This window comes from Pelodiscus sinensis, chromosome 8 (genome assembly GCF_052426305.1).
Source record: "Pelodiscus sinensis isolate ZL-2025 chromosome 8, ASM5242630v1, whole genome shotgun sequence".
Lineage (NCBI taxonomy): Eukaryota > Metazoa > Chordata > Testudines > Trionychidae > Pelodiscus > Pelodiscus sinensis.
In genome coordinates, this window is record NC_143059.1 from 11088130 (window position 1) to 11101082 (window position 12953).

A 12953-nucleotide genomic window follows, 5' to 3' on the forward strand; every position below is an offset into this window, starting at 1 on the left:
AATAGAGAGTATCATGACATTTGGTGGATGTCTTTTTAATCCTCTGCTCTTGGAGTCATGGGTTAATTGCTTATGCCATGTCTACAATATGTGGAAGATCGATGATGCCACAGTCAATCCCGTGGTCTTCTGGGGTTCAATTTAGCACAGGGGTGGGCAATAATTTTTAAAAGGGGGCCACCCCGGAAGGGGCGGGGACAGGGGACTTCTTGTGCTTTCCCCCACCTTGATTGGCCTGGGATGGGGGAGCATGAGAAGTGTTCTCCTTCCCTCCCTCCCCTGCCCTGCCCTACCTCCTACAGAGAAATGCCAGGTTCCCTCTAGGCACCTAGTGGGAGGAGACCTCGCACGCTCTCCATGCCCCCAGGCCAATCAGTACCAATCATTTGACCCACCAAGTCAATGCAGCTAGAGAGACATGCCAGTAATTTTAAAACAGCCAGCATGTCTCTCTAGCCGCTGGGTGCCCCTGGCAGGGCGGGGACAGGACGCGAGAGACTTCGCATCCCCTCCACAACCAAATGCGTGCAGCAGCTAGAGATAAACACTGGCTGTTTTAAACCGATCTGGCCTGTGGAGGTCCCTTTGCCGACCCCTGATTTAGCATATCTAGTGAAGACCCGCTAATTGGAACTGAAAGGGTGCCGCTGTCGGTGCTAGTACTTCTGATCCTCAGGAAGAGTAAGGGAAGCAAGCAGGAGGTAATTGCTCCTGTCAACCTTTTACACTGTGTGGACAGTGATTTAAGATACATCGATTCCAGCTACATAATTAATGTAGCTGGAGTTGTGCATCTTAAGTCAACCTTACCCTTTAGTGTAGACCAGGCCCTCATGTCCAAAAGCAACATACAGCTAGCTGGAGCCGGTTGACAGTGTATGTCTTTTTCTATTCAGTGAAAATTTCCATTTGTTGATAGCTGCATTCTTCTACTCAAATACGATTTGCAAGGCTTCATGTGGCTAGTGAAGCCAGACAGTAGGCAGAGGCCGAAGTGGCTATCCATGTGAGAAATGCAGTGACTGTAGGCCACTGTTAATTAACCTAGAATCTAGCAACATGGCTTAGCGTCTGGATGATTAGTTACGTTATCGTTCAGCAGTTCAATTAAAGCAAGACGTGAGACACAGAGCAGACGAAAGTGGGCAAAATAAACAGACAACTTGAGTCAGCCTTCATAATTTGGTGCGACATCACATAAATAAATGCAATAACTTGTTTAGCATAGTTAAGCAGTTTGCTACTCAAAAGCATCCTATTTGCATGACATCCCATTTGAGCAGCAGTTAAGCCACGGTAAATTAGTTCTGTGTCTTCAGAGCCTGGCATGTTTCAAAGAAAAGGGAAAAAAATATTTTCCCCTCTCAAATATATGCAAGCTTGTAAAATAAAATTCCACATTTAATTTCCATAGCAACATACAAAAAGCAGAGAGTCTGCACTTGGATGATTTTGTTTTCCATATTATTGCTGTCATGATCATGGTGTCTTGATATGTGCATGATAACTTTAACCCCCTGTAATTACTCTTAATTTTGCACTGTTGTTGTCCCAGTATTTACTGCATTGCTAAATCTACAACATGTTGGCATACATCTGGTTTGTAATCTTCTTTATTTAGAGGAGATACACCTGGTATCCTAGCTGTATTTCATTCCGAGTAATTGATTCCTGTGTTGCCAGAATTTTTCTCAAGGTTTCAGTTGTAAAAGGCATGCATGCATTTTGGTGTGAGGATGTAGAGAACTCAGTATATTAAGGATATTTGGCTTTATTTTACTGTGCTTTGGGATCTTTATTTCCTTTTCCTGTCTTGCACATACATGTGTGCACAAACTAGCATATACATTGGTTATATAACCATGCATGTGGTTATATATTGTAGGCCGAGGTTGTCAAAGGTAGGCTGCAGGCCAAAGTTACATTGCTAGATGCTTTTTGAATGGACCTCAAAAATATTTTATTTACCTATCTGTATTGTGAATTTATTTATTTATTTATTTTCTTTGGAGTATTGACTATATCTTGCCCAAGAAATTTAGACCATTACCAAAAATAAATAGCTACCTCGTTGTAGGCCCATGATACAAGCAGTGTGTCATTTCATTGCCATTGCAGGAGAAATGAGTGATGCGGAGTTTAGGTATAATCTTAATACATCTTCTTTTATTTACACATATATACCAGAGGTGTTTGCAGACAATACAGAAATAATCCTTTCTTTCAGGGATCTGATCCATCCACCAATTCCTATTTCTTTGAGAGCAACTCTGCCTCAAGAAGTTAGTCAAGTTAGAGGGGTTAAGGCAGAGAGAGAACTCCCTTGCTTCTTGCAACAGCTCCTCTACACAAGATACTGCCTCAAAAATACAATTAAATAAAAATTTGACTGCAAGGCCAAGGAAAAGAATTTAGGAGACTCACAGCACCACCTGGTGATTCCTGCCCATAACAATATATAGTCACACATCACTGATTTTTGTGTGTCTGAGTCTCTCGATTTCATTCATTTAAGCCAGCTAGAATCCTATGAAGCACTTCATTATAACATCTGAGTTTTGAAAACTTCACGTGAAGGTTCTGATGTAATGAAAAGGTGATGTTTTGTTTTACAATAGAATTAAGTAATACTGCAGATCACTCTTGTAAGTAGCTCTGATTCTTACAGAGCTTGTTTCCATTTTAGATTTTGGGTTCCCTGCAGCAACCTTGATACAAGTGTCTTCAGCAAAGTTGAGCCCATTATTGGTGATGAAAAAATAAGTAATGTGTATTTAAACATCTTGGTTGTATGTGCTTGTAGGTTGAGCAGTGTGGTTCTCTTGTAGAACTTTTGGACTTACAGCTCCACCAACCTGTTATTTTCTTGTGTGCTTAATGCATGAGATGTGATAGCCCAAAGCAAGTACTGAAGGCTTAATTTTTTTAAAAAGTAGTGGTAGTTTTGAATGTTTTCTTGCATAACATAACATTTCTCCATATTTATACTTAGGTTCATGTGTGGTTTCCTTTCAATTCCCCTCCGCTGCTCTCCCCCCTCTCCATCCAGATACACTATCTCTCTCTCTCTGTGTAATTTTCAGGCAACCCTTCATTTATTTTAAAATTTATTGAGGAAATTAGAAGAATGGCATGAAAGGCAATCATGCAGCCTCAACAACAGGCTCGCTACTTTGTTCAGCATCAGCTTTCTCTCTCGCTGTGGAAACTACTCAGACATAAAAAGGATAGAGATCAAACCCATTAGTATTTTGCCAGGTTCTTTTCTTCCTTTAGATTTTGCAGGTACCAGTCTTTCAATTTGACGGAATTGACAAAGGGGGCAGGGGGAATCACTCATCTTGCGTAACCAACTTGCAAATTAATTTTTCAGTAGTACGGTTGCTGCGTAGTGATGCGAACGGGTAACCCAGTCACTCAGTAAACATCACCCTTAGGCCCGTCTGTGGGGTGTGTGTGCAAAGGGTACGAATGCAGTCCCTCATGATCCCCAATGGAGCCAACTCTGGCTGGCCAGGGGAAGGTTGGGGTAGCTTGCTGCTTGACCCTCCCTCCCCCGTGCTCTGGCCAGCTGGGGAAGGCTAGGGCTGATCCTCTACTCCCCACCAAAGCGAGGCTGGGGACAGGGCAGGGCTGGGCCGACATGGCAGGAGGGCAGGGCAGCCTCCAGCCCCCTCCCATGGTTCGGGCTGGGCTGCCGCAGCCACAGCCTAACCAGACGGGGGCTGATTCTGCCCAGCCCTCCCGGGCGGCTGGGGACTTTTGTATGTTGTAACAAAATCATTTTACCAATCACTGTTTCCATTCGGATTTTTCATTAACCTCTCTTATGCATGCTCATTGCATTATATTTACAATAATTGAGGTCCACGTGTACAAAAAAAGCGGCCCCCTACAGAAATTCCTGCATACGAGCCTGACCCTTAATGGGTGGAGGGCTAACAAATGTTTATGCTAACAAATGCTTAATGTTTAACTGGCTAACAAATGAAAATGGGATTTTACATCCCTACTGCTGTGTAGGACATCAAGAATTCAGCATGTGGTGGGTATATATAAAATTGTGGGGGATTTTTGTAGAGACCCGTCTTTTAGTGGATGGTTTATGATAGGACCTTGTTGTGCTTGATCAGGCAAAATAAATAAATAAAAGCCCAAGTGCAATGTGATTGTGGGATGGAAACGCGAGTGCGAGTTGCATAGCACATAATTAATTGAAGTCTGGGTCACCCTCAGCGTTGCATTAGTGCTTCTGCTGTGACATAGCCCACTGAGATGAGTATGTATCTCAACAGTGACGTTGAAACATGAAACACGCTTTTTTTCAGTCCTTTATTCTTGTAAAGGCATTTTTGAAGTAGGTGTCAGTATACGCTACAGTGAAGTGAAAATGAAACCCACATTTAAGGCCTTTTTAATGGTGGCCTAAATCTTCCACAATGGCAAATGATTGAGCGCCTCCATTTTTTGGTGCCCAGCTCGACATCTTGAGGAGGCCTGATTGTTTTCAGAGGGACAGTGCACGTCTTCCAATTAGGTCTCTTTAAGATATCTCAAGTAGAGCCACAAGATTCACCTGATGAGCAGCAAAACAAAAATAATTATTTTTTCACATATTTTGAGAGTGTGGAGTGACAGGCCACTCTAGGAGGAGCTGGTGAAGTGATACTGAAATGCATTTTGTGCCCAGTGATCTTATGCCACAAGGAAAAAAATAGCCATGTTGTTCTGTGTTTAATGTTCAGTATTTGTGAGTTCTTTGCTCTCAGGGTGGGATGTATCCAATGGAAATATCACCTACAAAATCATGAATGTTTACAAATATGTATAGGTCTTGGTGACCAAACCTACAGTATCCAAGAGAGTGTCTATATCACATTTCGTCTCTGTTATAGTTAATGTTGATTTTGTGTTATGGAGGTTGGAACATGCTACCTTTTTTTTTTTTTTTTTTTTTTTTTGCTGCCACTGCAGCATGTGATTATCACAGTATGATTTGTGATCTAGTTATGCTCACATTTTTCTTTCTCTGCAATCTTTGCAGGTACATTACAACAAGAGAAGTTGCAGTGTGTGTATGATGCTTTAAAAGGGGTTTGAGTTGTTTTTTGTGTTTTTCTGCCAAATGACAATGGAGGATTGAAATGACAGTAGATATTGAGCGATTTAGCAACAGACATTCACAGCTTTCTGCTTGCTACAGTTAGGACCAATAACCTAAACTACTTGGCCAGCTGTTTTTTATAAAAGGCATAAAAGATCTCTCTTATCTTTGTTTAATTTATATGCTAATATTCATAAGTATACGGAGAACTTTGCCTCCTTTCATTGAGCTGGAATGGAAATGTTGCTTTCAAAATGCAACCCAGAGGAAGTCATGCAGTTGGTATAAATTTGGCTTCATGTTGTTGAGGGGGAAGATGCCATGTTGCATAACATCTATTTGCTGTTTTTAAAAAATTCTTCTATTGTTTTAAAACTTGCTGCCCCACAAACCAGTCCCCTCTTGTCAATGCAAGGGCCTCTGACAAAGATCCTCCATAGAACAAGGATTAGTGTAACATGATCCAATAGGTCAGGGACATAACCTGGTGTGGGCGGATACTTGTTTTCACTTCTCTGTCTTGGAGCTAATTGATTTGGTTTCTCTGGCATGAAAATAAAGAGGGAAAGAAAACTGAATAGAAAACAGAGTTTGGATGCGAGGCATATATTTATTGCATTACCAACTCCAGCCATTCAAGAATCATGAGTAAACAGCCCCCCTAAAATCATCAGATTGTCTTTAAAATGATGAGAATTTAATACATTCCTTTTATTATTGGTTCCCTTTTATTTGCCTTCTGGATGCACATTTTCAGACTCGTCTGAGCATTCACAAAGGCTAGGACCTTATTTTTTATAAATCCAAGCTGAATTTCTCATGTGAACTCTTGTCTCTAGAAATTGGGGCTTTACATAAAACATCACCCCTTCTTATGAGAGCTGGCAACACTGTAGTTATGTTACATGATTGGGAAGATACTTACATGAGATCTTGATACGCAGGGGAAAAAGAAATAAGTGAATCTTTAGAGTTACGATCAGTGGTTTTTTATTTACTGTGGAGTCTTACCAGAACCTGTGTATGCCGAATAAAGTAGTTTTGAGTCACCAGTGACCATCTCATTTTGGTCAATGAGTCTATTGAGCTGAAGAGTTCTTCCAAGGTTTATATTGCAAAAACTCTACTTTATACAAAATCTTTGCAGTAAAAGGCCAAAGGATTTGAAAAAGTTCCACTAACTTTCCATCTTGGATATGCCAGAGAGGACACATGGTTTGCCAATGGTCACTCTTTTTGATGAACCATAGAGCCAGTCCGATCTCCTGAAAATGGCAGTTCTAGGAATTGCTGACAATTTCCTGGTGCATGAAGTGTATAGTGCTTCAATAATAAGCTTTTGGTTTGGGAGAGGATTGGTTTTGTTGGTTTCTTTTGCATTTTCCATTGCAAAGTATGAAGGACAGATATACAGAATTATAGCTGGACATGGAATATGTCCTTCAGCTTGTAGCCAAATAAATACACAAAAAAGGGGATGCATAGGAAGATGGCAGGCACCATATAAACAGGGACTTGTCTGGGTTTCAGGGATGGCTATGGGGCTCAGGGCTATGGGTTGAGCTGCTGCTTTATGTTTATCAGAGAAAGTATGCATCTTGATGGTGAGTGTGTGTTATAGAGCCTTTCTTATGCCCAGTCTGCAGCCAGGGGTGGCCTGTGACTATAGGCCGACTCGGACGTCGCCTAGGGCGCTGCCTTCAACGGGACGTCTGGGGCAACTGATGATGACATCACTCCATTGACGGCTGTGCAGGCGGGGGCGCCAATCGCGCGTTTTGCCTGGGGCGCCAGCTGCCGCAGCCCGCCTCAGGCCGCTCCTGTCTGCAGCGCATATGGGTCTGTTATAGCCACAGCTAGAAAGCTCAAAGCTGTGTCCCTGAAGGCTAGCGGAAACTAGGGATGTTAAATATCAAGTCATTGACTAATCGAATAATCAATGCATTTTGCATCGACTATTCGATTAATCGATAGGCCGCCTCTGTCTTTAAAGTGTAGCAACACTTCTAGGGCTGATGTTACATTTCACAGGTGAATGTGACTGCTGCCCCTGGGCTCCATGTGGTGCTGCTGCTTTGAAACACCGTGGGGAGCCTGTCGTCAGGCTGCACCTGGCGTTTCACAGTGGCTGTGACACTTGGAGCTTGGAGTCAGCTGGGGACTCCACCACTGACTCCAGGTTCCGTGCAGCACGGCCGCTTTCAAATGCCATGGGGAGCCCAATGTCAGGCTCCCTGCAGCGTTTCAAAGCAGCCGAGCTGCATGGAGCCCAGGGTCAGCCAGGGAGTCTCCAGCTCATCCTGGGCTCCACGTGGCACTGCTGCTTTGATGTACCCCCTGCGTTCCCCCTCTTGCTGCCTCTTTCTGATAGAGGCAACGGGGGGGAGGGGGAGAAGCAACTAGTCGACTAGCCTGACAACTAGTCGTTCACTTCCGTAGCAGAAACCCTTTACATGCCTCATACACTGTGGTACTGATTGTCTCCATTTGTGAAGGAGTTTTTCTAATTTTCTTCTAAGTCCACTGTTGTTTTACTAATTGCAGCCGTAGCAAATACTCCGGCTATGTCTGCACTTACCAGGTTATTTCAAAATAAGTCATTTTGAAATACTAACTCCTGAAATAACTGTTTCAAAATAAGCTCAATCCTCTTCACAAGCAGGAGTTATTTCGAAATAACAAACCTGTTCTTTTGAAATAACAGGCTTGGTCGTGTGGGCGCTCGCCTAGTTATTTCGAAATAAGGGTCGTTATTTTGAAATAACTCCCCAGGTAGACATGCCCTCAGAGAGTGCCTGATGTGTGCCAGGTGCTTTCTACCAAATAAAAAATGCTTCAAAGACCTCATAAACGAAGGCCCAACATGTAAAACTTGTACCATGTGACTCACTTGTGCAATAATGTGTCTCCATTCAGCATGGGGGCATTGTACCAGAACATGGGTACTCAGGCATCATGTTGGCAGGTGACTTTTATACAAATCCAGACAGGGATAGGGGTAAAGGTAAAGACCAGTTGTTTTTGAAAAATAGTGCAGGATTTAGAGGCAACAGTCTTGCTGTACATTGACTTCCACTCCATGCCAGGCTCGCAGATGCTGGAGGTGGGGGAGGGGACCGTTGCCCCAGGGCTGGCTATTCTAACACCGCCTGCCCCAGGGCCGGCTATTTTAACACCGCCACTATTCTCAGCCACCACTGTTGTTACCACGGCAACAGCTGGATCCTTGGGCCGCCAGAGCGCCAGGCAGCATGCACCAAAGCCCTGCGCCGTGCAGTCCAGCCATCTCTGAGTGGGGGGTGAGGGTGGGAGGGGGGGCAGGGACAGATGAACATTGTCCAGCGCTGAGGTCTGTCTGCCCCAACCCTGCTCCTTCCAGGGGGCGCTGAACTGGACCTTCCCCCCCAACACACACACACACACACACACACACACACACAATGCCTAAGGCCCGGCACTCCTGTTGGCCCCCCTGCTCCATGCTAAAATAGGGAGCATTTTGGCTTTAGAATACTTTTAATGTTGATAGTAGGAATTATGGTGTTAAATAATGTTACTACTCTGTGTCCCCCAAAATAGGATTATACTTCGGCCACTGCAGGGGAGGGTGAGAAAGTAGCAGTTAAATTGGTTTCTTTCTCCAAGTGGTGCTGGCTAATGAAATCCTGCTCCTGCCGGGGTTGTGAGATTTCCTCTGGCTATTTCTCAACGCTCTCCGTGCTTTTGTATTGTCCGTTGTGGCAGTGTCACAGCCATACCTTTGTGTCAGTGTTTTCCTCCACGTGCTGTTATCCTGAACTACAGCCCCCAAATGTCTCAATATGTCTTGCAACCCCACGCTAGCCACAGTTGTGCGAACTGTTTAATAAGTATCAGCCATGTCTCTAGCAAGGCAATCCAACCACATTCCGAAAGCAGGCAGATGGTGAAACCAAGCTGTTCTAATAGCGTTGCTGGCTTTGCGACCCCCTTTCCAGGAGTTGGTGTATGGCCTGACGCAGGCAAAGAGTTGAAATGTAGATTGAGATTCAAATCTGCTCTGTGTTGGGATTGGTCAGCCTGGGTGTCCAGCTTCAACACGCTACATCTGTGGGCATAGGCACCAACTCTGTGGGTGCTCTGGGAGAATTTAGCGGGTTCAGAGTCCTCACCCGTGCCAAGTTTCCTCCTCTCTCCATGACGGTGGCCCTTCTGTCCAATCCCTCTTCCTCCCTCCCAGCACTTCCAGAGCGCTGCGAACAACTGATTCTTAGCGTTCAAGCTCCGGGATGAGGGTGAGGAGTGGAGATGGGGCATGTTTGGGGGAAGTGGTGGGACGGGGTGGAGTATGGGTGGGAAGAGACTGCTTAGGGGTTTGGGAGAAGGGATGGAATAGAGGGTGGAGTTAGAGCAAAAGCAAGAAGAGAATTCGGCACCTACATGAGCACAATTCATGAAGTTTTGGTGAACTGGATCTGGACTTTCAATTGAGTTACTACCTCTAAGAAATAAAAATCAGTTAGGACCAGTGATACACAGATAGTAGAGAATGAATTAAGTTGGTCTGCTCTATTCATCCACTCATATGACTTCATTTCATCATCTCCTGGGATTTTTTGGTTTTGAAATAGTGTGTTGAAGAGAATGCATCTAGCAGTTAATGATATTTGTTTACCATGTTTTTTCATCTCTCCCCTTTTCAGCACTTACAGAATCCCGCAAACTTCCATAATGCAGCTACCGAGCTCCTGGACTGGTGTGGAGACCCGAGAGCTTTCCAGAGACCTTTTGAACAGAGTCTGATGGGTTGTTTGACGGTACGTGAACTAATTCTGTGATGGCATTTTTCTTCTCTGTGATTACCCTGTGTGCTGTCTGTCAAACAGTGGTAACTGAGGGTTCGTCTACACAGCGGGTCTAAAGTCAAATTAAGCTACACAACTTCAGCTATGTCAATTGCGTACCTGAAGTAGAAATAGCTTAATTCGGCTTTCGGTGCTGTCTTCACAGCAGAAAGTCGAAGGAAGAGCACTCTTCTTTCGACTTCCCTTACTCCTCGTGAAATGAGACTATCATGAGTCAGAGTAAGAAGTCCTCCAGCTCGACATTATTTCGAAATAAAGGCCTGTAGTGTAGAATAATGCTGCTATGCAGACATACCCTGAGTGTGCAGTTAATCACTCGTTTTGTACAGCACATGATTCCTAAATCCCCACACACTAATATCTATTTATTTCCTAGTAGTCAGGTTGATTAATGTTACTTAACATGCATAGTATTAAGAAATTAATCATATGGAGGGCGAAATCTTACGTAGCTCTATTGTATCTCTTTCTATATTCAGTGGCACTAAGTGAGTCACTAATTAAAAGAACCTTTGAAATTTCAAACAAATTACTTATTTTTGTGGAAGTGAGTGGAAGGGCATTCTTCAGAGGTGACCCGGGCTAGTCTGTCTGCTGATGAGTGCCCCATAGAAATCCATTTCATTTGGCTTAGCCTGTTTCATGTGCTGACATGATTCAAACCCTGACTTACTGCTTATGGAGGTGTTGTTGACTTTCATGGGGCTGCCTGTGTGAGTTCTAGAGGAGCTGCCAAATGCAGAAGGTATATTTCAATGCCTGCAACAGCAGCAATTTTTGTTTTGTATGATGATAGCAGATTTAAGATTCAGCCCAGAAATATTTACCAGAGTCAAGTAAACTCTCTGTGTGCAGGGGTTCCTCGAAGCCTTTTGAGCTCTTTTCATAACATTACATTCAAAAGATAAATGAAAATAAAAGCCTACAAAATAGCAAGGGAAAAAATACATCACCTATGTAGTTCATATCATCCCTCAGCATAAGTGGTCAGAGATACTTGTTATTGGGGGGGTGGGGGGGGGGGAGAGGGGTAACACACAAATTGATCTCATAAAGTTTGTAAAGATCACACATACAGCACTTACTAAGATCCAGATTCAGCTGCAAGCCTTCAAATATTACGGAATGGCTCCATCTTAATGCGTTCAAGAGTATAGCATCTCTCAAAATTCTGTGTCAAGAGTTGGAATGAATCCAGTAATCTATAAGAAGTTGCATATCATCCTTCCAAGCAGTAAATATTTTTGAGAGACTTATAAATGTAATTGGAACCCACAGATTTCTCTGATGACATTCAAACTGTAAGTTGTCTTCATCAAATATCCTGCCTTATCAACATATACACATGATGTAATGTGTCTATAATAATACTGTTCCCAAGTGTTGATGTTGTATCTGGTTGTTGATAAACACTGTGTCTGAGTTTGGTGTTTGTGAAAAGGAGACAAACAAGCCGGGTTGGCGCCATGCATGCTTGCATACAAGCTGTGTTCAGTCTTTTCCCACATAGCTCTGCAAAAACACCTTTAATCCTGACCTGAACTTCCTCCCTGTCATTTTTGTTTCTGAAAAAACAAATAGTTGCCCTCACTCTAGCATGGCAAGGAGTAGGGTGAAACTCAAGGATAATTTTGCAGAATATGGACATTTGGTAGCTGGAGATGAACCACATTTCTTTCTATTGTAGCTTAGCACATAAATGAAAGACTGGCGCAGTATGAAGTCATGTAGACTTTTGTGTCCTTGGGTTAACTCTGCTCACCTGAATATAGCTCAATAAGAAGGCAGGAAAGAAAAGGACTACTGCTGCTGTAGTTGAGGGAGAACTCTCCCCCAGCCCCAGGCAGACAGCTCCATGCCCAAAGCCCTGAGCCCCTGGCTAGGCAGGGCTCTTTAAGCAGTTGCAGGGCTGTACTACCACACAGCTTAGAAGGACCTCTGGATACCACTGGTGACCAGTTGCTTAGTTTTTTCCCATGTAAGTGATTTATTGTTCAGTCATTTGTTTGTTGTTTATTAGTTGTATTGTTTTGCAACTTGCGAGCCCCAGTCATGGATCGGGACTCCACTGTGCTTGGTGCTGTAACAGCGCAGAATTAAAAAGGTCTGCCCCAAGGATCTTACAATGTAAACAGAGCCACACATATATAATGCTAGATGATTTACCTGGCATTGCTCAGGTCCTTAACTCAATTAATGTTTGGTTTTTGGGGGGAAAAAAAGAAAATGTCCATGCTTCAATTTTAATCATTGCTCTGAGGTGGGGCTGAGGAGGAGGGGTTCAGTAGGCAGGCTGCCCCTGGGAGAGAGGACTACCCCAGCCCTCTCTCACTGCAGCAGTTTGGGACCAGGTGAGAAGCAGGTCTGCAGCTCCAGCGGACACAGCTGGGGGAGGGGTGCATGTACCCCAGCTGGAGCAGGTCCAAATTCATCTGCCCCCTACACTCGTCAGCCAGAGTGAGGAATACAGCAAATTGTGCACTTTTCCCTTGCTCCCTGATGAAGGGAAACAGCCAGCAATGTTCCTGTACGAATCGAAGGGGGGGGGGGGAAGGAAGCTTCATCACCCCTTCCCCCCGCCCTCTCTAAAGGATGCCTGAGGGTGGGAGGCTTGGGGCTGGAGCAGTCCCAGATGGGGCGATGCCACCCTCTCCCTCACCCCCAACTGCAGCCAGCTCCTTTCACCTTCCAGGTGATTCTGTTTCTTTTCTATGTGATTTTATGAGAAACCAGTCCCATTCAGGCACATCCCATTTTCCTGGGACAACCAAACCCTGATTTTGCTTTAAGTTATGAAAAGAGGAAGCTGTATATATTTGGTGGTCCTAGCTCTCACAATTTAGGAGGAGTTCTTGAACAAACAGAGAGATGGACACACATACTCTCTCAAATATATAGTAGATTATATCTGAAGCCCCCAAAGACTCCAGTCAGGATCAGGGCCTGTTTCTTCAAGTGCTGATCCATACATGTATTTCACTGTGGGCATGTACACACTCCATGTG

At 44.0% G+C, this 12953-nt stretch overlaps 1 protein-coding gene across 20 annotated transcripts in view; it reads left to right on the forward strand.

Moving 5' to 3' along the window:
- ZMIZ1 (zinc finger MIZ-type containing 1) overlaps nt 1-12953 on the forward strand; it is a 486957-nt gene that overhangs the window by 286882 nt on the left and 187122 nt on the right. For all 20 annotated transcript variants that reach the window (XM_075934735.2, XM_075934734.2, XM_075934747.2 and 17 more), the window contains one exon: nt 9787-9900. In XM_075934735.2, the coding sequence (XP_075790850.1) occupies nt 9787-9900 (114 nt within the window). The remainder of the gene's footprint in view (nt 1-9786; nt 9901-12953) is intronic.